This window comes from Phodopus roborovskii, unplaced genomic scaffold (genome assembly GCF_943737965.1).
Source record: "Phodopus roborovskii unplaced genomic scaffold, PHOROB, whole genome shotgun sequence".
In the NCBI taxonomy this organism is placed as follows: Eukaryota; Metazoa; Chordata; class Mammalia; order Rodentia; family Cricetidae; genus Phodopus; species Phodopus roborovskii.
The window spans coordinates 6916399-6941753 of NW_026126459.1; the positions used below are offsets into that span (position 1 = coordinate 6916399).

A 25355-nucleotide genomic window follows, 5' to 3' on the forward strand; every position below is an offset into this window, starting at 1 on the left:
TCTAATACCTGTTGGAAACAGGAGCAAATACCCATACATAAACACTGAGTCGAACTAGAACCCAGATGCAGATGGAGAGGACAAGACCAGGCTGTAGAAACACATAGAGACAGTTGACCTGAACAAGGAGGAGCTAACGGGCCCTCCAGACTGATAGCTGGGAAGCCAGCATGGAACTGACTCAGGCCCCTCTGAATATGGGTCTCAGCCAGAAGGACTGAGCAGTCTAAGGGACCTCAGACAGTGGAGCTAGGATGTATCCCTGGTGCACAAAAGGACCTTGCGAACACATCCCCCATGGAGGGATAACTGCCTTAACCTAGAGACAGGAGAGAAGCCCTAGTCCCTAGTTCACATGACCTTTCAGATCTACATGACCCCAATGGATGGCATTCCCCTATATATGGAATTGGGGTGGGGGGATGGGAGGGGAGGGTGGTTAGAGTGCATGTGAGAGGGCAGAGAGGGTAAAAGGGAGAGAAGGAGGGAGGGAAGGAGGGAGGGAGGGAGAACTGGGATCGACATGTAAAATAATAAATTAAATAAAAAAATGCTTTGACTCCAAAATTTAAGTTCAAGGACAAGTTACTGGGGAAAAGGATTTCTATTTTTGTTTCCACAGAAAATGAAAAGCTGTGGATTCCTTCCAGACTGATGTGGTTTGATCAAGCCAGACCACCTGAAACAGAGTATCAGGTGATCCTACATTCAAAACAGCTGGACAAAGCAGCCTTGCAGACTACAGCCAGGATTTCTGCATCTTCTTAGAATCCCCCATGACAGCGCCCCTTACCAGCCGGAAGTAGTTTGGAAAGAATGACACCCAAATTCCCAAACATTGTCTATAAATGTTTGTTTTCATTTAAATGGACTTGGTTATAAAAAAATAATAAATAAAAAAACATTTTAAATGCCATATGCAGCAGATCTTCAAGACTCTATATAAACATAATTCGTTATGTACGTTGAGAGTACAAAAACTTCTTAATTCCTGGTTACCTGGTAGGGACTCAAACCAAGATCATGTACAGGAAGCTAGATGAAGCCTTTCTCTATAATAGTGTGTACTCTATATGATCATTAATATCATGAAAAGGTTTAATATATATTAATCTTATTAATTTTGAAGTAATATTTATACCTTAAGAAAAGTTTTAAAGGGTCAAAATAATATCAAAGAATTTGTTTTTTCTTCTGTCCCATATCAGGTGGCTCTTCTGACATGATACAGATATTTTGGATTTCCCTTTAATAAGCATGCTTCGTTTTAGAGAAGGAGAGAGCTACACTCAAACTCCAAAGCCAGCTTTAATTTTTAATTTGACTGGTGTTAGGATAAAGCAGGTCCTTGGCAACCATGATAGATTCTATGGCAGGTGAGGGTGACCATGGTGGGCACAGACACACCAGGGAGACAGTTTAAATGAGAAGTTTCATTACAAAGCAGGGGTGGGGAAGGTAAAGAGACAGATAGGGATGAGAGAGAAGACAGAAGAGAAGAGGGATACAGTGGACAGAAAAGTCCTATCTGCCCCAGGGATACAGTGGAAAGAGAGCAGGATGAGAGCTGGAAAGGAGTAGAAAGGAGGAGAGCAGAGGAGGAGAGCTGGAAAGAGCATGGGTGGGAGGGGTCTTTCTTTTAAAGGGGTCCATTGCACCTTTGTGCAGACTAGTACTCATGGAACCCTGGGCAGACCAGAGTACTGCCTGAGTGCATTTTGCCAGGTAACGGGGCAGACCAGCATAATGCCTGACCTTACAACTGGAACTTCATAAAGACCATTTGCATTATATGTCTGTAGAGGTAACAGAAACAATATTTGGGAAGAGTTATGAAATTTTATCCTGTTAGAGATGTGAAATTCCTTAGGCCTATTACTCTTTTTCTTGGGACAGTTTTTATGGATGAGTTATCATTTTTCACCAGATGTCTCATTTGATCAGTGATCTTCGTATTCCTTAGCTGAATGCCTTTATTCTCCTTGAAAAGAAAAATACAAAACCCAGCCCCAATGATGAGAATGTCTTCTGTACATGTTTCTCTTATTGGTTGATGAAGCACTAAGGCCAATGAGGCCTGACAATAGGTGGGACTAGAAGACAAGGAGGATTTGGGGAAAAGTAGGCAGAGCTGGTCTTCATGTAGGATGCAGGAGGAATAATGGGTCCAGACTCTTTCTCCAATAAGTTAATACCATGTAGGAATACACAGATCGATAGAAATAGATTAAATAATTAAGATAGAGCTAGTCAATAAGCCAACACTAACAGCTTGTGTGTTCGTTTGGGGCTGACACAGCAGTGGGCCCAGAATGGCAGGAATAAATCTCATATCACCCCAACCCTAATTTGGGAAAGTTTCCCTTTTTGCAAGTTATATCTGATCAAAAGAAAAGCATTTTTAGTCTTATCCATTAGTTCAGATTGAATGGCCACACTGTTTGATGAACTCTCACCTCTAATCAAGATGTCTCTCTTCTGTTTGTATCTGGTCTTTATAATATTTGCTTAATGGTTTCTCTTGAAAATTTTGTTTTATCTTTTAAATCTGTGCTATCATCCAGAGCAGTATGGTTTTTGTCAATGAATAGGCATTAGGGCCTTTAATTGCTCTGGGAGGAATTTTCCCCACGATGACAGGGAATGACTGAACTAAATTTGACATGGGGGCCTATGAGATGCCACCCCCAAGGCATTTCCTGATAGTAGAGGGTACCTTGTCTACCAGTTGTTGATTTGCATTCATTGTCTACCTTTACACACATTCTGCATACTCTAGAAGGCAAGGGCCCTCTATTTGGATTAGAAAAACATTGATTCTAGGACTGCCCTTTCTACAATCTCCTCCCCCCCCCTTTTGTGACCTTGTTTGCCACAATTAAAACACCTGAATTTTGGCTTTTCTTCAAGTCTCTAGAAATAACCTCTCCTCTCCAATTATCATCATGGTTATGATGTTCAGTCTGTGTCTCAGATCCAGTTCTCAATGGTTATTTGTCTCGCTTTTAAAGGCAAGATCCTTTTGCATTGTGAATTAGCATTTTCAAAAGCCAGAGATTCAATTATTATTTGTCTAGCTCCTGAATTTGTTCAATCTATTTACAGCTGAAGTCACTCTTTGTCTAAAAAAAAAATCAGTGGGGGTTTCTTTTGGGCCTGTTACAACTTTAGAAAATGGCTCAGTTCTCTTTCAGACTACTTCAATTCTGTCCCAAGCATTCAAAGCTGCTGCATGCATAGAGCCAAGGTGTGGTCATCATATAGAGTGTGTCTTTGTACATCAGCATAATCACCTTAATCAAGACTTTAGCCTTGGGAAAATTCAATACCTTAGCACTCCTTAGTTGTTCAATGGTCCTAGCCTCTTCTTTCCACCAGATCCTCCGTTGCAAGGGAAGACCAGACTCTAATACTGGTGTAACCAAGTCTTTCCAGTCTAACATTTCCACAGGAATCCAGTCATCTCTTCCACAGCCTTAGAGATATCTGTCATTTGGCAGTTGTTCTTGTAAGGTGACTGGATAAATTAAGGTTGGTTGTTTGATAACCTTGGGCTGTTCCACTCTAATTTTATAATGTAATGAACACTAAGGTCGGTTCTCTTTAAAATCCTCTGGCTTTATCTGAATATTTCTTAAGGCTTTTATGACTTACCAGTCAAAATGGCATTATTTTCTCTAGTAACTTTTTCTAAGGCCTGTATGTTGGCACTCATCTCTATCGAGTGGTACTCATATCAAGCAACTCATATCACATCAAATGGATGTTTACCATTGACATTAAGTAAATCCCATCTAAGTTAATTATCACCTCATTTAATTATTCCAATTTAAACCATCCATTGTGTAAGCATACAGAGACCTAACTCCCTCACTGTAATAATGTTTCCCATTTTTAACTTGGGGAAAAAAAACTCTCTCTCATATATTTTAACTAATTCCCCTCTCTAAGAAGTCACAATTCTCTCATCAAATCTGCTGATGATAACGATGGAGCATGAGGCTGCCTGCCTCAGTGTCACAGTCTGCGTGGAAACCACAGCCATTGCCCAGCTGCAGCTGCTCAGGTGTAACTGTGAGCTGAGAGTGTGTGGAGATTGTAACAACAGTAGAAGCCTGAGCATGTGTCAAGGCATCTACCCATTGTGGCAGAAGCTTGAGGAGGGGATCCAAGGTAACCTGCAAACCACGGGGAAGAGGAAACCAGTTGTCTGAAAAATGCACACAAGAGTTCATGCAGAGGAAGCATGCAGAGGGAGCTGCCTGAGGCAGAGCTGGCCAGTGGTGAGGGGCTAACTCCAGTAGCATTTGGAGCCCAGGCACCTGTGCAGTTTGAGGCTTGTGGAGATTTTGTAGAGAGCCTGAAACAGGCAAATCCCAGACTCAGAGGGCTTAGGGATGAAAGGGAAAGCAGAAGGCAGCAGGCAGTTTGCTGACTCCACCAGGAACAGACCCCAATGTATGCAGCTCCAGCAGGTGCTGGTGGCTGAAAGCCATGGGCGAATGGATATTTCATGAATTGCACACCAGATGAAACACTAAGCTATTTAATCTTAATCAATAAAAACATCCAGAGTCAGATATCAAGATAAACACCTGGAAGATCAGAGAACTTGGAGCAGCCACCAGTGACTTCCTACCTCTGTGACTTCTCTGAACAAAAGCACCAAGATCCTCTCTCAGACCCAGCTTACTACTTCCTTTCTTGTCTCTCTACAGTGGTTAGATAGTGGCTAGCTCCACCCTCTGACTCCAAACTAGCTTTATTTGACAGAACACATTCAAAATATCACACACCAGGCAGGCTTTGGGTGAAGACAAACAGGCCCTGGTCCTAGTAAAGAGGCTTGGAACTGAGACTGGTCCAAGTGGCACTGGGCAGAAGCAGCACATAGTGCCAGATAGGCAGTGGGTAAAGGAATTCACCAAGCAAGCCTGGATACCTGATTCAATCTCTGGAACTCCTTTCAGATACAAAGACCTGACTCCTAAATTGTTTACTGTTTTCTACATTCTCACAATGATAAGTATGCCTACACACACACACACACACACATACACATACACACACACACACACACACACACACCATGCAATGCATACATCATACTTACACATATGCAAACATATATACATGCACACACTCTTGCACATATGTAACACACAATGAACAAACACAAACTATGCACATATACAAGCATACACATGATCACATTCATACTACATAAGCACATACTATATACACACTGTGACAGAGCAAGACAGTACAGAGGTTCCTACATCTCATATTCTTGCTGGAGCAATTTTAGGTTCAACTAGAATTTGATACATTTGATGGAAAATCTAGGACACTCAAGGTCAAGGGGGCCCAGCTAACTTATTTTAGCTTCCAACTGCCTGCTTATGCAAACCTCTCTTTCCAGTCATGTGCTTATTTTGGCTTCTGCTAAACAGCTTGCTTGCACAAAAACTCTCCTGGAGCTGCCTAACAATATAGCAGGGTGTGGTTTTTGCTTTTTAAAAGCCCTTGTTCTGAATTCACAGGGCTACACTTGTGTCCCAAATGCCTGAGTATAGTAGTCCCAGCCAGCTGGAGTAGACTTTCAGTTGTCTATAGATTGTATCTAAGTGATTGACTCTGGTGAGCTCCCCGTAACAACACTTTGCAAAGACACACACATAAACACACTTACACACGTCCATATATTCTTATGTATACATTCTCATACACATAATAATAATGAAATTAATTAAATAGCTTCTAAGGGAAGAAGCCCTCAGCTGCTCTCTGTGACTGTCATGTGTGTTGAATGTGGTTCCAATGCAAGGACATCTTAGCAAAGACTGCCTAGAGCACAAGGCACTAATGCGTTTGCAAGATAGCCTGTTTCCTGAGCATGGCATGACCTTTTCTGCCAAGCTGCCCTGAGACCTGACTGATACCTCCAGGCTGAGGTGGAAAAGATGATAGTTGTGGTAAGAACAGGCAGGAAAGAGCCTGTGTGTCACACAGTAACCCAGTATGTGAACTTTCTGGAGATGGTGAAAGGTTATTGTGGGTTTCTATCCATGACCTGCTCAGCTCACCCTCTCAACCTGGTCAAGGGGAATCCTTAAGCAGCTTCAATGATAAGCCCCTGCACAATGTGGTGGCTGATCTGAAGGTGAATACCCCAGCCATGCTGGTCTGGACTCTGCTGCCCACAGTTCTGCATCTTGATGTGCAGCATAAGTCTGGCTGGGGCTGGGAAGGAGGGAGGGTAAAGTTGCATTCTCTGAGATGGTTTGAGACACTTGGGGCTGCCAGCAGTAACTTGACCTAATATCCAACAAGAGCAATGGCCATCCTTGTCAAATGGACCCAGCCCTTCTGACAGAGGTAGGTGATGATGCTGGGGCAATCCTTTGAGCCTGCTTCAGCGAGGAGCTGGGTCCTACCAGACTACATCCAACAGAATCTTGATGATGTCATAGGACAGGTATTGTGTCCAGAGATGTCACACTAGGCCAGTATGCCCTCCACCATGCTGTCATTCATTAGGGAAGTGATTTGGGGTCCTGCCCCATTCAATTTTATACATGAATCCTGAGATTTTGAAGTACAGGGCACCATTCCCAAGGTATTCATGGGCAACCTTGTCCCAGGATCATCAACAGGCAAAACAAATACCATGTGGCATTTGTTTGAATGTAATTGCCCCCATAAACTCATAGGGAGTAGCAATATTAAGTGTTATGACTTTGTCGGAACAGGTAATGCTTTCTTAGAGGAAATGTGTTACCTTAGAGACAGGATTTGATGTCTTATATAGGCTCAGTGTCTCAGTTCACTTCCTGTTGCCCATAGATCAGAACATAGGACTTGTTTCTCCTTCTCTAGTACCATATCTGTCTTCATGCTACCATGTCTCACAATGGTGGCAATGAACTAAATCTCTGACTGTGTAAGCCATCCCATTAAATGTTTTCTTTTATGAGAGTTGCTGTGATAATGTGTCTCTTCACAACAACAGAAATCCTAAGAAGAATACTACCACATCCTTGATTTCCACATGGTGACAGGACCAACCTGGGTGTGAATATACTACATCCATTGCCCAGGACTCCCCAAGGAAGGGCATTCATCTTTGGCCTGTAGGCCTAGAATATTTGGCAGACTTTTCAGTGAATCAGAAAATGAAAGACCGTCCTACTTTTATTGGAATTTCATCAGTTGCTTTCCTCTGTGTTCTGCAGAGTTTCTGGAGGACTCCTGTGATCAGGAGTCTCAAAGGACTGTCCCACTTTGTCTTGGCAAACTTCAACAGTTTTTTCCCCATGGTCCTCCTTTTCCTGTCTATACAGCATACTGCCAGCAGTCAAGGCACATGCCGTTTTCTGCCCTAATGGCTTGCCTTGCCACATTGAAAGCTAACGCCATATGGGCTTTTTTTTAATGCCCATCATCCTTCTGTGAAGTAAATTTGTGCTGCCAGGAGCAGATAAGTCTCATTGCCATGAAAACACTTATGTTACAGAATATCTTAAATGACATATTCTGTAGGTCTTTGAAGTGTTTGAAAATCTTCTGTCTGTCTAAAATTACATGTTTACCTTGAAATCATACCTAATGTGACTACAAGTTTAATTATTATAGATTAACTACTAACCTACTGTCTTAGTTATACATTGCATTATTAAATGAGCTGCATATACACAATATTCCTAACAAGAATAGAAGCATACATCCTGTGTAACACAAATAACTTTAAATTAGTATCAATATACCAAAATACTGATGTAAAATATTTGATATTTAATAGTTGTCTGTAGTGGGATATTCACTTTGTCTCCTTCTGTGGCACTGACCACGCCCATTGAGGGGTGGAGCTATGGGCAGAAGTGACCTGTGGAAGGAGGTTTGAGGAGGAGCCGGGGAATGCTCTCTTGGTGGTGGGACGCGGAGAGGAGAGCATCTGGTGGAACCTGCTGGTGTTCATCTGTCTAGGTTGTAAGTTATTTCTCCCTGAATAAACATCTGTTCGGCCTATTTGTTTATCCTGATCCTTATTTAACTGCAATATCTGGTGTCAGAAGCAGGATCAGGATTTTCACGGGACCTGGGTTTCACCCAGGCAGCAGACACCATTCCCCAACGGGCAGGGTCCCTTGCCTAACCAGGTGGACTCACCACAGCTTTGGGACATTTGCCTCTGCCCTACAACTCCTTTGCCTCCACAGCGGGCCTGAGAAGGCACTCACTGCTTCTCATTTTTTGCCCATTTCCCACTTTGCATTCGCGCAGAGCCACTTGGCGCCCGCCCTGCTTGTGCATTTCATGCAGTTAGCCCTGTGGTCCCAGCAATTCCACAAGGCTCCTTTTACTCATTTGTCTAACAAAATTTAGCTTGCCATAGTTTGTTAAGAGCTATTCAACAGGGACCAGGATCAGAAGGATTGTCTGCTGCCAGACGCTATTTGGCGGTACACTTCCGGACACTATTTGGTGGTACACCGCCAGGGGTAACTACTACAAGCTGAGATCTACAACTAAAAGCATCAAAGTTCCAGGACAGCAGAATTACACCTAAGGTAATTGTAACATCCTTTTCAATTTAAGCTGATATAATATCTGAGATCAATTGTTCCATACCTATGGCAGATAATTTTACAATGGAGGACTTTAGGAATTATTTTACTTTATATATAGAAGGAATTTTAGCAGAAGAAAATTATGACTGGACCAATATGTACATTTATTTTGTAATAGCAATGGGTTTCATCATTAACATGATATTCTTAAAGAAATGGTTTGAGATTACAACAAAGAATAAGGAACTTGTACAAACCATAGGAGACTTAGTAACAAGGATTTGAAACATTGAAAATGATAGAATTCAAAACATAGAATGCTTAGAAAAAAAGGTTCAGAATATTGAAGATGGCATTGGAGAGCTGACAGGTAGAATACAAAACATGGAACATAAAAATGACCAAGTAGAAAAAAGAATTTGTTCCATGTCTGATGCCTCAATAACCAGAACAGAAACAATGCAATGCATTAACACACTAGCAGAAACAGCTCGTTCCTGGTCGGAGGAAGCTACTAATAAGTTTAAAAAACTGGAACATCAGAAAGAAAGACTAAATGATAGAATCTCTTCCATGTCTGAGGATAATGGCAAGCTAGTAGATAGAACATTGTTTCTGGAAGGCAGTTTACATGCCATTCAGATAATATCTAAGGATGAGAATATTAAAAACATGGAATCATTTGTAGTTGGAGAAAGTAAGGAAATGACTGATGCAATGAAGTCCCTAGAAATTCAGACACTCAAAGAAACAATTGTTACTAGATTTCAGGCTTTAGAAGACCTTCAGTCTGATACATCAGAGGAAGAACTACAGGTAACAGGGCATGAAAAATACTTAAAATTTTCCACACCATTTAGGGTCAGGGGAGCTTTCCCTGTATCTATTAATGAAAAACCAGCAACGAAGAAACACCCAAAAGGTGTTGTTGCATATCAGTGGGAACCAATACATATGAAAGATTTAAAAGGTATAAAGGAAGCAGTAGTCTCTTATGGCATGCATTCACCAGATGTGAAGCAATTAGTAGAATCATGGGCAAGGAATAAAAAGGTAACCCCTAAGGATTGGGATCAATTAATATCAGCTGTCCTTGAAAACTCCTCTCAAGGAGGGCTTTATGGAGAGAGGAAGCAAAAGCTCTTGAACTTCAGGGCTTAAAGAAAGGTTATAAAGCTCCCCAAGATAAAATTCTTGGTGATGGTCTTTATGTTGACCCAGAAACCCAAGCTGCCTATGATGAACATATCTTGTCTCTATGCAGTACAGCAGCTCTGAATGCTTGGGATAAGGTCCATGAATTAGGGGAGAGGATAGAATCCTATACCAAGATAAGGCAAGGACCTAGAGAATGCTTTAGTGTGTTTCTAGAAAGATTATCTAGGGTAGTACAATTAGAGGTAGCAGACAGATTGTAGGCAAATACTCATAGAATCTTTAGCTTATGAGAATGTGAATCCTCACTGCAAACAGGTGCTTTGGCCTTTAAAAATGCGATCAGCACCCTTGGATGAATGGGTCCTAAATACAGCCAACATTGAGTATAATGACAATAAGACTGAAGCATGGGTAGGAGAAGCCATATCTAAAGGTCAGAGAAGACATCAAGATAACAGATCAGGAGAGATCACTACTAGACTCTTAATGATCTTCAAAAATTACTAGGAGAGATTTCTCAACTGCAAACCATTATTGGAGTAGAAGGGCATGATTTGAAAATCTTGAAAATAGCCCTAAAAGGAGACAAGGACTTGAATAGTCCACAAATACTATGAGCTGAAGCTGAAAGAATTAGAATGGGTAGAAAAGAGGATACTAGAAGCACATGTGGACCGTGTGGATCCAAACCTAGACTGTATTCTGATTATATTACCATCTAGAGAATATCCTTCAGGGATTTTGATGCAGAGAGAAGATATCATATTAGAATGGATATTCCTACCACATAAACAGAATAAAAATCTAAAAACATATATAGAAAAGATCTCTGACTTGATTATAAAAGGTAAATTAAGACTTCATCAGCTAACAGGAAGGGACCTGGCAGAAATTATAGTACCTTTAACTAATGAGGAAATTTCCTTCTTATGGAAAGATAATGAATATTGGCAGAGAGCATGCAGTAATTTTTGGGAATGATTAGCAACAATTATCCCAAAACTGAGAGAATCAAATTCATAAAGAAAACTATTTGGATCCTTCCACGCATTGTAAGAAAAACACCTATTTCTGGAGTTCATACATTCTACACTGATGCAAACAAATCAGGTAAGGCAGGATATAAATCAGGAAAAATTATTAAAGTGGTTGAAAGCCCTTACAATTCTGTACAAAAGGCAGAATTGTATGCCATTCTCATGGTACTTACGGATTTTACAGAACCCCTCAATATAGTTACTGACTCTCAATATGCAGAGAGAGTCGTCTTACACATTGAGACTGCAGAATTTATTCCTGACAATACAGAATTAACTTCATTGTTTATACAGTTACAAGATACTATCAGAAAGAGGACTCATCCTATATATATAACACACATCAGATCCCACACGGGTCTGCCAGGTCCTCTAGCACAAGGCAATGATGAAATTGATTGTTTATTGATAGGAAGTGTGCTAGAAGCCTCAGAGTTTCATAAGAAACACCACGTGAACAGCAAAGGTTTACAAAAGGATTTTTCTATCACTTGGCAACAAGCCAAGGAAATAGTTAAGGAAATGTCCTACTTGCTCATTCTATAACCAAACTCCTTTACCACCAGGCAGTAACCCTAAAGGTATAAATAGGAATGAAATATGGCAAATGGATGTGTTTCATTTTGCAGAATTTGGAAAATTAAAATATGTACATCACACTATAGATACATTTTCAGGGTTTCAATGGGCCACTGCTCTGAGCTCTGAAAAGGCTGATTCTGTTATCACACACCTATTGGAGGTAATGGCCATTATGGGCATACCTGTACAAATAAAAACTGACAATGCTCCAGCATATATCTCCAGCAAATTGAAACAGTTTTTTGAGTATTATAACATAAAGCACATAACTGGTATACCACACAATCCTACAGGACAAGCAGTAGTTGAGAGATCCAATCGTACTTTAAAAGAAATGCTCCATAAACAGGCAGGAGGAACCAAGACACCCAAACACAGATTATGTAATACTTTATTAACATTAAACTTTCTTAATGCTAGTGAAAAAAGAAAAACAGCTGCAGAAAGACACTGGACAATAGAAAAAACTTCTGAACTAAATCAGCCAGTGTACTTCAAGGATGTATTGATCTCAGAATGCAAACCAGGATATGTGTTACTTTGGGGTAGGGGTCTTGCATTTGTATCTACAGGAGAAGAAAAACTATGGATACCATCTAAGTTAATCAAGATCCGAGTTGAACAAGAGAAACAAACATCTTAATGAAGAGAAATGACAAGTCATTCAACAAATTAGGTCCCATGAGATGTGCAGAGACCTCTCAAAGGTAGGGGAAGGGAAGTTTCTTAAAGGAAAACAGAGAAAACCTATCTTCAAACAGTCAAAAGACACGGAACATGTAGGTACCTACAGAAGATAAGACAGCTCTCCAGAAACAATCACTTAATGAAGAGGAATCTGACTTATGGTAAAAATATTTAATTCTTGTAAACTATTTCTATACAGAAATCTATTTCTCTTTACCATCCAGTATTCCTGTAGTCCCAATTCATGTAAACCAATGCTGGCTTTGGAGTTGGATTTGGCTTTCCTTCTCTAAATTCAAGCATGTTTCTAAGATTAAATTCACGGTTTCTGCCTTAAATCAAGAAGGCAATTGGTGTAAGGCAGAAGAAAACAAAATCTGGGGACTTATTTCTTATATGCAATTTTCTCTCTGAAATCCTAATTTTCTCATATACATTTTAATGTTTATTGTTGCCTTTCCCTTATGCATACCTTAAACCTTGAAAATTTTACTTTAATATTGATTTTAAGTTTTCCACAAGGAATAATAACAATTCCTAACAGCAGTCTTTGAACTCTCCGGAAAGAAGATGGGGCCCCACGTCATCGTTTCCACTTGACTCAACCTGATGCATCTGGACTACAAACATCACTCTAAAACTGGTTTGAGACTGTTTTGCTCGAGACAACTCATGACTAGCTAGCTGTAATGGTGCACCTTCTTATTATACCCTGGCCAGAGTTTCAAATAGAACTACAGTCAAGCATTTTTTGCCACACAGTGACTAACTACATATGTCACAGCCAGTTCTGTTGAGAAATTTGGTTGCTAAAAATTTTCTTCCTACAGGATCCCATGGAGGAATCATTGCCCCAATTCAGCAGGAAGTAACCTTAAGATAACAACGCCCCCTTTCCCTACCCTCGGAATTTGGGGATAATAGTCATCTTCTTTGGGTTGGTTTTAGTTATTTAGAATCGGGTATGGAAGATGCTTACACTTGGATTTATCTTTTAGACAGGAATAGGGAATGGTTGGGAAAGGTATGGTTTAGATGGGATATAGGTAGATTAGCTTATTTTCTTGTGAATTATTGAGTAAGAGTGAGATAATAGTATTTTACAGCTTACATTGTTATGTATTCTTACATGTGGTAAGCTATGTAAAATTAAGTTTACATTTTGTTATATTGTGTGAAATCTTCCCACTTATGATGTTTTATGCACATTATTCTTACCATATTCTATGTATGTGTACTTTTACTTATGTTCAAGACATTTCATATATTGATACAATTTATGCACATTTATTCTTGCCATATTCTATGTATGTATACTTTTCTTGTATTCAAGACATTTTGTATATTGATACAATTTGGGATATTTATCATGCTTCCCTTTATAGTTCTACCTCTTGTCTTGACATTTCTACTCTACCTCTATTTTAGGGATTTATATGTATGTATATGTATATAGTTATATTGTTTAGGTATTTGTTCCTGCTTTACTCAGGGAAGTTTCAATCAGTTTTTTAGCTAAGTTCCTGAGTATTATAGATTATCTTCACTCATGTTTCCTTTGCCTATGAGATTAGTCAGATATAGATGCTTAATCTTCTGTCACTTCATAGACATGCATAACATGGCATTTAAATGTTTTAATATTAGTACTCCATTGACATGAGACACTGTTGCTCCTGACAGCACCGTGCACTTTCCCAAAAATATGTTGGACACTGTTGTTGCTCCTGCTGGAGTTCATTCTTGCCTCAGCTAATGGCCTCTTGGGCAAAGAATTGCCCCCACCTTGACCACTGATTTGGACATGCAGTCCTATGTGCTTGGAGGAGACAAATATAGAAGACAACTGGACCTTGCCAAGTCAGGGTAAGACAGCCTTTCTATTTCCCTGCTGTTGTTGTGGTCTGTCAAGTACTCTTGGCCTTAGCCAAAACTGGCTGTACCAACGTTGCTGTGAGACCTTGGGTAACTGTCCAGGTAGCTTGCTGTTTCTGTCCTTGCTGCACCTTTTGGAAGTTGCCCATCTGCATTTCCTGTCTACTCTAGTATTGTTAATTTCCTTCTCAGGTCTTGATGAGGTTGAAGATTAAACTATCACAACTATTATTCTCTCTTCCTAGTTAGATATATTAGGTACTAGACTTACGTTTTCCAGCTTAGGACAACTCTATTGTAAACTCCGTTATGCCTTCACCCTAGGACTAGATATGTAGGTCGTTTTGTTCTTGATTTTCCTTTTCTTAGAGCACACTTGTTATTCACTGTTTTGTATATAGTTTTGTATCAAGCCTAAATCTTTTCTTTAGACTAAAAGGGGAATTGTAGTGGGATATTAACTTTGTCTCCTTCTGTGGCACTGACAACGCCCATTGGGGGTAGAGCCATGGGCGGAAGTGACCTGTTGAAAGAGGTCTGAGGAGGAGCCGGGGAATTCTCTCTTGGTGGCGGGACACGGAGAGGAGAGCATCTTGTGGAACTTACTGGTGTTCATCTGTCTAGGTTGTAAGTTATTTCTCCCTGAATAAACATCTGTTTGGCCTATTTGTTTATCCTAATCCTTATTTAACTGCAATAGTTGTCTTTTTATCCTATATTCCTATATTTCCCCCAAATGATAACAAACATATGTAACACACCAAATAAACAAAAAACACCCCCACACTTCTTGGGAATGTGGACATCATGTTCTCCAGACTGTTCCCTGTTGTCTTTGAGGAAATTGAGAAAATGGCCAAGGCCTGGGAAAGGTCGGTGTAAACTTTGTTGGTATGTATCACCTATCGAGATTCAGGAGGTCTTCCCTGACCAGACCTGATCCATATCAATCCTAAAGGAATCCACAGTCTCTAATTTTCTGTGGAAATAAAAACAAGATCTCTTTTGCAAAGCAATGCACTTTTTGAGTTCCATTTTAAAGTTAAGGTATTCTTAAAATATCTAGGCTTGTTTAATGCATCAATCCCTCTTTCAATCCCATCTTATCAGCAATCAAATAATTCAAGATCATGGAGCAACACACAGAATCCAGGCTCCCTGTGTATTTCCCACCTCTATATGTCCCATTCTTTTTTATATATTACTTTACTTCTCTGAGTGAAGGATTTATTATTTTAAAATTATTTCTCTTTCTACAACTGTCAATAACCTTTTTCTCTTCTTAAGACTACTCACATTGTCAAACACACTGAAGCCTGATCAGAAGTTTTTTCCCATCGGTATCTGTGTTTACTGTGCATCTTTAGTCTTTTTAGTCTGCATGAGCAAGAAACTACTAAGTGGTGTGTGGAGACACAGTGGAAAGTGTTTGCCCAGGAACTACATCCAACCCCCCACCTCTGGAGTGCCAGAGCCCTTCACCATGGCAGGCAACTTTACTTAGGCTTTTGTTCCTTCTTAAGATACCCACTGTTAAGGGGCTCACTGTTCAGAAGAAATTCTTAAAAGGGCCCTTATACTCTTTTTTTTTTTTTTTTTCCTCCAGCTTTCCTTAGGACAGACATTGAAATTTCGGATCAAGTTGGAATGCCAAACTGTAGTTTATTTTTTTTAAACTCTTACACTTTGGGAACTCATCACACCGCCCCGCCCCAAATTAAATACATGGAGACTTATACTTATTTAGAAATGTCTGGCATTAGCTTGGTTTATTTCTACCCAGGTTTTCCTAAATTATCCTGCCTACCTTTTGCCTCTGGACTTTTAGCTTTCTCTAGTCAATGTTCCTTTCTTCCCTTTTTACTCCATGACTGGCTGTGTAGCTAGGTGGCTGGCCCCTCCACACTCTCCACACTCTCGTACTTTTCCCCCCTCTTCTCTTCTCCTTCTGTTTTTTCTCTCTACCTGGGAACCCTGTCTATCCTTCTTCTGCCTAGCTTTTTGGATGTTCTGCTCTTTATTAGACCAATCAGGTATTTCAGACATACAAAGTAACACAGCTTCACAGAATTTTAAAAAAATGCAACATAAAAGAATGTAACACACCTTTGCATCATTAAGCAAATATTCCACAGCTTAAAAGAATGTAACACATCTTTAGCTAGTATTCCACAACATTAGTTCAGTTTGGTGATCTAGCTCTGAAGTCTTCTTTGTTTTCGTTTTGGTAATAAACAACACTTATCCAGGAATCATATATGAGGTTGATTCTTAGTATTTGTACATATCTCATCTCAAGCATAGGTCTATGATTCCACAGGTAACTTACTATCATACCAGGAGGGATAAAGTAACCAAACAGGTATTAAGGCAGCACCAACCCTAAACATGTCAGGCCTTCTCTTACCCAAACTAACTTTTCCCAAGACAGCACTCTCAGAGTCACAGACATCACAGGGAGTGACATCACTCTTCTGAGACCAACTGTCTCTGCACTTCCCACCATGACTGTTAGTCTTCTCTTCAATGACCCAGTCAGTTCAAGCAAGCAAAGGGAAATGACACACAGGACAGAGTCTAGGATAAACATGCCCAGTTTTCCCTTGTCCTCTTCTAGTAAAGTCCAAAGGTCAGTGATTATCTGTTGACATGTGTACAGAGAATTGCAAATCTGGGAACACTGCTGGCCCCTGATGACCAGAGACTAAGTTGCATCTTGCTCTTGGAGACATGGCACACCTGTGCAGCTGTGGTGAATACCAAGACCCCAGTCTCCCCTGGAAGTCACACTGATCCTGACAGGGCACAATTGTTCACATGGCTGAGGAGGCATGGACTGAAGGTGAAGGGATGTTCATCAGAGCATCCAGGTCATCTCCCAAGAGCTGGTGACAGACCAGGGAACCCTTTACAACACAGAGTGTGTGACATCCGTCACCTGCTCAGTGCACTTAACCTCTAAGAGCCCCACTTAGCCTGAAGCAGGAAAATCAGGCCTGAGTCAGCCCATCCCACACTGGGGCCAGCACCCAATCAGCACCATTGCTTCTCTTCCATGTTGTACATGGCACAGGAAGATACAGATGCTAAAGCCAGTCCATGTCCTGATGTTAACCCCCAGGGTTAACTGTCCAGAATGAGCTCTGAACCTGGGAGTATCCTATGTCAGCCCAGGAGAAATCTGTTTAAGCTTCTCAATGACCTAGTCTCAGTTGTCTCCTACACCTTGCCCTGACATGCTTGTGTTAGGTCCTGTACTTTGCACTGTTTCTATTCAGTCCAGCATGGAGGCAGGGGAAGCTGGGTGCCAACCAGAGCCAAGAGGAAGACAGGAACAAGAAGTGAGACAGAGGGACAGGGGCTTCGGGCCAACCACAAGAGTTGAGTTCCCGCAGTCCCTAAGTGACAAAGATGTGGGCAGAAAAGGTGGTAGGAGAAGCTGAAAGGAACCCTGTCCTTGCAATTGTGCCACATGGTGTGGACTCTGATCATCACCTCTAACTCAGTTCCTTCCTGCGTCCTTCCACTGGATGGTGAGGAAGAGAGCAACTGCCTAGATTCCATTGGAACTTCTGAATCCTTAATCTTCAGAGGTCTGAATTCCCAGCAAGGACAGGGACTGTACCTTCTCTGACCCCTAGGGAATAATGGGTTGCTATATGCAGTCTGCTGAACAATGCCAAGCACACAAATGCCATTTATTGGAAGGCTCAGAGTCATCTTTTCATTTTCCTCATGGGTTCAAACCTAACCACAGGCCTCTGGAATGAGGAGGACACACCAAGAAACAAATGAATAAAAGACTGAGACTACCATGTGACAGTCCCTGACCAAGGCCACCAAGGACACTATGACAGTTGTTGACACTTTCTCAGCTTTTGTCAGATGCTATGTAAGAAGTACCAGTTCTGAGTCTGGCCTTCCTGATCAATTCACGAACCTCAAACCTGTCCACAACCTCGACAGACTGCAGCCACCACCACCCACCACTGTCCCTCACACCACAAAACCAATCAGTGACACATGCTCTCACAGCCAGGTGGTGTATCCTGCAGTGCCTGGAAGGTCCTTGTGTCCTGTCAACTAAGTGATCCTTGAATCTACAGGGCACTCTTAACCCAGTCTGTGGCAATGTTCACAAGTCCCTCAAAACTCTGCCTGTGTAGCATGACAAAGACTCCCTTTCTATCCCTACTATGATAGCTGTAGACACAGGGATCCATCCACCAAGACACAAGGGGAGAATAAAATCAGGCACAGTGGCCTCCATGTGACAAGCACCTGGACATCCTGCTGGCCTCCCCTGGCTTCTCTTGACAATTATACACAGTTTTCCAGCTTTCTCAGATCAGACCTAAGAGGTCCCTAGTCGTGAGATTGACCTTCCTCGTGAGTTGAGTGACTTCACTTGTGGCTCCGTTCATGCATCCTCATTGGTTAGTCATACAAGCCCTTCAGTGTCCCTCACTACAGAGTGATGGTGCCTGCAGAGTCAGGCAGACCTCATGTCCTACTAGCCAGTTGTTCAATGGAGCCACTAAAATTCTTCATCTATTGAGACAATGTCCCCAGGCCCATCATAGTTCTTCATGTGGGGCATATTGCTGACTGATTTGCTGCACCTTGAGGCAGGGTCCAATGGTCATCTGCCCACTGTGTTCACAGTGCCAAATCCTACATACCCACAGTGTACATCTCCTTGTGGAGAAACTGAGTTATTCCCATGGAGAAGCACACAAGGAAAGAAGAGAGGGCAGAAACCCATGAGGCTGACTTTCCCTGCCCTTCTCTCACCCCACCGTACACACCCCACTGAACAGCAAACACAGCAACTTGGCTCAAGGCAGAGAACAAAGTGCAGCATTCTACCCTTCATAAAGGACCAGGTGAACAGTCTATCCTCAGAGTGTCTTTCCTGACCTTGGGTGTCCAGAGCAGGTGACCCTAAACAGTCTGTAAAGCAGTGGTTCAGCCATGGCACTGCTGATTGGAGATGGCCCGTGGTCTGTGGTCATTTTCACGGCCATCTTCCTGCTTCTGGTGGACCTGATGCACCGACGCAAGTTCTGGACTGCCCGCTACCCTCCAGGTCCTATGTCACTACCTGGGCTAGGCAACCTGCTGCAGGTGGACTTTGAGAACATGCCATATAGTTTATACAAGGTAAGAGAGATGGTGGAGGGCAGTAGATGTTATGGTACCCATAGCAGCTCATGGTGGCACTGAAGCCACAGGATAGACAGGAAGATGCCCCCATGAGGAAGAAGGGTCATGACAGTTACTTCTGTGTCTGAGGACACTGTGGACTTTGTAAAAACTGGGACACAGTATGGAAATGACCACAAAAACATGTCTGGAGAATGGTTGGACTACAGGGCAGAGATCAGGGAGGCCTCATTTCCCTTGGTATCCCATCAGTGGCTGAAGTCTCAAGGACATAGGGGAGGAGTTGGGTTCCAATGTAGCCTGTCAGTCAGGAAAGAAAATAGTTGGAGGGGCTATGTCTGCTATAATCTCTGGGGGCGGTGTGGTCTCAGGTCTTACTGCCCAGCTCAGGATCTTGAAAATCCTCTGGTATGAAAGGGTATGAAAGGGCAAGGACCTTGCTCTGGTAAGGCCTCCACTGAATGACCATGTCTATTATGAGGCATTACCTGGATACAGAAGATAGGATATCCCAATCATAAGATGCCATACCTCAGTGTAGAGAAGTAGGTCGGTGATAGAACTTTGACCAGCATAGGGCAGGACTAAGGTTCAATAATGAGTACCATGCCAACAAACTCATGTTTGCACACACACGCATACATGTGCATGCAGACACACTCAAACACAATGACATGTGTTCAGCCTGTATCTTCATGTCTGCCAGGGCCCTCCACTTCCTAAGTGTTCTGTCCCTCTGCTTCAGCTTCGACAGCGCTACGGTGATGTGTTCAGCCTGCAGATGGCCTGGAAGCCTGTGGTCGTGATCAATGGACTGAAGGCGATGCGGGAAGTGCTGCTGAACTGTGGAGAGGACACCGCTGACCGCCCTCCAATGCCCATCTTTAATCACCTGGGCTACGGGCACAAATCGAAAGGCAAAGAGCTGTAGTCAGGACAAGGCGGGGAGAATAAGACATGAGGAGAAGTGAACAGAAGGTGGACAGGGCCTAATGGATGGGGTCAGAAAATGAGGGAAAGTGACTGCAGTGGAGGGTGGAGCTCCAAAATTGTATGTGCTGATATGTGGTAGCAAAGTGCTGGTCACTGATGGCTAAGACTGACCATAGAGAAATATTGGCGGCAGAGGAGACAGGACAGCCAGGTATCCTTGGTTACACACAGATGTCCCTGCAGGTGTGGTGTTTGCACCCTATGGACCCCAGTGGCGAGAGCAGCGTCGATTCTCTGTGTCCACCATGAGAGACTTTGGCCTGGGCAAGAAATCACTGGAGCAGTGGGTGACAGAGGAGGCTGGACACCTCTGTGATGCCTTCACCCAGGAGGCTGGTGGGTGATGGGTGAGGTATGGTTTTGTGGGCTGGCACTTATGAGCATTATCATGACTTGCTTGATCTCTGTTCCTAGGACATCCCTTTAATCCCAGCACCCTCCTGAATAAGAGTGTATGCAATGTGATTTCATCCCTCATTTATGCCCATCGCTTCGACTATGAAGACCCTTTCTTCAAATGGCTGCTCAAGACGTTACAGGAAAGTTTTGGAGAGGATTCTGGCTTCATTGCTGAGGTATGAGGCTCAGAGCAAGTGTGCATGGCCACTGCTGTGGTGTAAATGATGAATAGGGTGAAGGCCTTGTGGGAGAGTCTGTAGGAGGAAATGCCTGGACCTTGGCAAACCACAGATATCAGGAGATAAGGGGTCGACTAAAGTCAAGGACTCCAGAAATGGGATGAGCCACTGCCCTCTGTTTACAGGAAACCACACAAACCTGTTAGATTTGCAGGACAGATTAGTTACTTTGTTTATCCTACAGCACAGCCTTCAGGCTGCAACTGAGGAAGAAGCAGGTTATGTGAGGGGACAAATAGTCCGTGAGTCCTTTGTGGAAGAGACTGGGTTCTAAGACTGGTCCATGTGAATACTGAGCAGTTACAGCATCCAGGGCAAGACAGGTAGATGGACAATGTGTAAAGAACCTTACCAAGCAAGCCTGGACCCATGGGAAAGATAGATGTTATTCTCAATGTTGTTCTCTGTCCACTAAATAAGAGACTATTGTACACATTTGAGTGTACATGCAGGCATGCACAGAAATGGACACCTGCCCCACACACACACCCATGCAAGCACACACACACACACACACACACACACACACACACACACACACACACACGATTCTTTCATATTTTTTTCTGAAAAAGGTTTTTCTGTGATGCTCTTCTGGCTGTCCTGGAACTAACTCTGTAGAACAGGGTGGCCTTGAACTCACAGAGAACCACCTGCTTCTGCCCTCTGAGTCCTGGGAATAAAGGCTTATGCCACCACTACCTGGCCCAATAATCATTCTTAATTAGAAATAAGATGGCCTAGACCGGTTTCTTTCACAGGTACTGAACGCAGTTCCAGTGCTCCTCCGAATCCCTGGACTGCCAGGCAAAGCCTTCCCCAAGGTGACTGCATTCATGGACTCTCTGGATAAGATGTTAATTGAGCACAAGACAACCTGGGATCCTGCACAGCCACCCCGAGACCTGACAGATGCTTTCCTTGCTGAAATGGAGAATGTGAGGACAGCCATAAAGATGGGCTAGGTCTTTGGGATGGAGTGTACTGTGAGTTGTGATGCCAGGCAGCTGGATTTTATATGTCACCCATGTACCCAACACCTGGGGTGCATGAACACAATGGTAGATAACTTTGTTTTTTCTCCCCCATGTCCCTGAGCCCAACATCTCTGTCTGGCCCAGGCCAAGGGGAATCCTGAGAGCAGCTTCAATGATGAGAACCTGCGCCTGGTGGTGGCTGACCTGTTCACAGCGGGGATGGTGACCACCTCAACCACACTGTCCTGGGCCCTGCTGCTCATGATCCTGCACCCGGATGTGCAGAGTGAGCCTGACTGGGGCTGGGAGGGAGCATGAGGGAAGCAAGATGGAAGTCTCTGAGAAGCTGGTGGCTCCAGCATCAGCTTGACCCAGACTCCCATAAGTCTGATGGAATCTTAACTCACCTACTAACCCAGTAGTGGAGGTCAAGGAAGAGCCGCCAAGGACCTGCTTCACTGAGGGGATGCTGTCTCTCCAGGCCGTGTCCACCAGGAGATTGACAATGTCATAGGGCAGGAGCGACTCCCACAGATGGCAGATCAGGCCCGCATGCCCTACACCAATGCTGTCATTCATGAGGTGCAGCGATTTGCAGACATTGTCCCCTTGAATGTTCCACACATGACCTCCCGTGATGTTGAAGTACAGGGCTTCCTCATCCCCAAGGTATGCATGGGCACCCTTGTCACAGACTCACACCAGGCAAACAAAGGCTATGAAGACCAAGTTCACCACATCCTGGATTTTCACATGGTGAAGGGAACAACCAGGATTCCCCAATGAGGAGGGATGTCCAGTGAAATAAGCCCCGGTGTATTTTAGGGAGCACTGCACACTGGCACAGGTTCGATTTGGGTAGTTATGGTACTTTACTCACAGGGCCTTTAATAGTTCCGGAAAAGGTACTGAGAGACTCTGAGGTTGAGGTGAATGAAAGAACCCTGTGTGTGCAGAAAGAGTTTGTGCATGTGATCATGATAACCAGGGTATTGGCAGCCCCACCCAAGTCCATGTTCACACCATGTGCCTCTGCCAGGGGACCACCCTCATCACCAACCTGTCCTCGGTACTGAAGGATGAGACCGTCTGGGAGAAGCCCCTCCACTTCCATCCTGAACACTTCCTGGATGCCCAGGGCCGCTTTGTGAAGCATGAGGCCTTCATGCCATTCTCAGCAGGTGCTGTGGGGTGCCTGGCCCCATGCCTCTTCCCAGGGTGCCTTGCAGGGTGGAGCATCCATCAGGCCCCAGACTGACAGCCCCTCTCCCGCCCACAGGCCGCAGAGCATGCCTGGGGGAGCCCCTGGCCCGCATGGAGCTCTTCCTCTTCTTCACCCGCCTCCTGCAGCGCTTTAGCTTCTCGGTGCCCACTGGACAGCCCCGGCCCAGCGACCATGGGGTCTTCACATTGCCATGTATTCCCATCCCCTATGAGCTCTGTGAAGTCATGCGCTAGCAATGACAGCAGCTCCCTCCTTCTTCCCAGCTGTGCTATGTGATGTCCAATAAACCAGATGTGTGGCTGCCAATCAGATTCCTGGTCCATGTCTCATCCTCATCTTCACTGTGTCCTAAGACCACAGTCTGCAACCGGCCTTTCTCCTCCTCCTCAGACCTCCCCTGTCAACAACTCCATGTTGTGAGGAAAGAGTTTACTGAGCACAGGGGCACATGCCTGCAGTATAGAGTGGAGGGGGCTGAGGCAAGAAGATTTCAAGTTCAAGGCCAGCCTGTGCTATATAACCTGGATTACTCAATGAGCTCCCTTCTCAAACAAAGGTGGAGTCTGCATGTGGTCAGGGGATGATGAAGACACACAGGAGGGAACGAAAGGGACAATGAGAGGGGGAAGCATTGTGACAAAGTAGGAAGAGAGGTGGCTGTGCTGGTTGGTGTTCAGTGTTTGACCCTAGGCCACACAGAAAAACCCATCATGCATGGATGCTGGCTCAGGGACAAATCACAGACAGAAGTCAAGACTCACTGGTTCTTGAGGAAATGTGAATGGCTTGAGCTGGAAATCAGCACAATTCTTGTTTTGGGGGACAGTTGTTGGCATAGGTCCCCAAGACCTAAGTGCCACAAATGGTAAATAGGGCTCTCACTGCTACAAAAGCTGCTGTCCTGACAGCTCAGGCTTGCTGCAATGAAAGGATGCAGGAGGAAATGCAGTGTAGCAAAAGTGACAGGTCAGAATCCAGAGGGATGGGCAGGATCCTGCTGTCCTGTCTGGGGCCGTCTCTCCAGACTGAGGAGAGTGTTTTTGTCAAGCACTGGGACAGATAAAATGGGTATTACTCACTAGCAAAGTTCAAGGATCTTGGAGTTTTAAAAATTTGGTATCTTGTTGGGGCCACGCAGAACAGTTCTGCAGACAATAGAATACCCCTCAAGGCCCATCTCAGTCTCTATATAACCAGAGGTCAGACTGCAGCATCCCAAGACCCTGTGGAATGTTTTGAGACACAACTGTGTGCAGACACTCATTTTGATTTTGCTTTTGTTAAAAAGAAAATATCCTCCCACTGACTGTCTGTCACAGGAACATAGAGAGGTTCTACCATAGCTCAAGAGTAGCCAGATATTGGCTTTTGGGATGCTCAGGACCAACACTCACCAAGCGGGGGTAACTACTTCACAGACACCCCTTGCTGCCTAAAGAATTGTCACATGTTTTTGTCAGCATCTCCTCTTCTTCTTCCCTTACCCTTTATTTTTTTTGTATATGCATGGACATTTGCCTGCATATGTGCAGTGCCCGAGGACAGGAGAGAGTGTGTAATCTCCAGGAACTTTCATTGCATTTAGGTATAAACCTCCTGTAGGTGCTGGGAATCAAGCCTGGGTCTTTAGTAAGAGAAGCCAGCTCTATACTGTTCACCATCTCTACAACCCTCCTCTTTTTCACTTTCAATGGTGCTGAAAGGTCTTACTCTAGCCTGAGGCAATGTTCTGTAGTTCCTTATGCTCTACATATGTGGCATGTCTGATGAGTGACCTTTCTATGTCACTGGAAGTAGGGTTTCAGTGGACATTTGTGCCCTGTATTCACATTTCTTAGCCTGACATAACACAGTGCCTGTACAGTCAGCTCCAACAACCTGATGCCCTCCACTGAGTAAGCAAAAGCACCTGGGGAGAGAAACTGAGGCAAATCTGCCTAGTCTGCTTTGACCCCTCTCGACACGCAGACTGAAGAGAAACTCAGGAGCTCAACTCAAAGAAGAGGACAAAGGACAGTCAGCCTTGCTTCCTTTATTGGGGACCAAATGTCAAGTTGCAGCAAGAGGTCCCCTTCATGATTAGTTGATTGTGGTGGTAGTGAGATAGTCCTTCTGTGGCACTGACCACGCCGATTGAGGGGTGGAGCGATGGGCGGAAGTGACCTGTGGAAGGAGGTCTGAGAGAGAGCCGGAAAATGCTCTCTTGATGGCGTGACTCGGACAGAAGAGGATTGGGTTGAATTTCCTGGTGTTCATCTGTCTAGGTTGTAAGTTATTTCTCCATGAATAAACATCTATTCAGCCTATTTGCTTATCCTGATCCTTATTTAACTGCGATAGGGGAACCTGCTCCGGACGCCCAGGGTCAGGAAAGACTATGAGGACAGACTGGTCACCTACCTTATGAAAGGTTCTCTGCCTTGAGCCAAGTAGCTCTGTTTACTGGG

The 25355-nt window shown here is 43.6% G+C and overlaps 1 protein-coding gene across 1 annotated transcript; it reads left to right on the forward strand.

The window, feature by feature from the left end:
* The first annotated feature begins 18848 nt into the window (after window positions 1-18848).
* LOC127225863 (cytochrome P450 2D20) lies at window positions 18849-23217 on the forward strand. Its single transcript, XM_051189484.1, has 9 exons — window positions 18849-19072; window positions 19821-19992; window positions 20252-20404; window positions 20483-20643; window positions 21468-21644; window positions 21828-21969; window positions 22165-22352; window positions 22723-22864; window positions 22963-23217. The coding sequence occupies exons 1-9, from the start codon at window positions 18884-18886 to the stop codon at window positions 23139-23141; spliced, it is 1503 nt and encodes a 500-aa protein (XP_051045441.1). The 5' UTR covers window positions 18849-18883; the 3' UTR covers window positions 23142-23217.
* The last annotated feature ends 2138 nt before the right edge of the window (window positions 23218-25355 follow it).

Excerpts from the sequence above, each read along its gene's own strand:
- LOC127225863 (XM_051189484.1), top strand. The coding sequence starts at position 18,884 with ATGGCACTGCTGATTGGAGATGGCCCGTGGTCTGTGGTCATTTTCACG. Across the intron at positions 20,405-20,482 it reads TGCCTTCACCCAGGAGGCTG|GACATCCCTTTAATCCCAGC; the intron begins GTGGGTGATGGG and ends CTCTGTTCCTAG. Across the intron at positions 21,645-21,827 it reads TCCTTGCTGAAATGGAGAAT|GCCAAGGGGAATCCTGAGAG; the intron begins GTGAGGACAGCC and ends TGTCTGGCCCAG.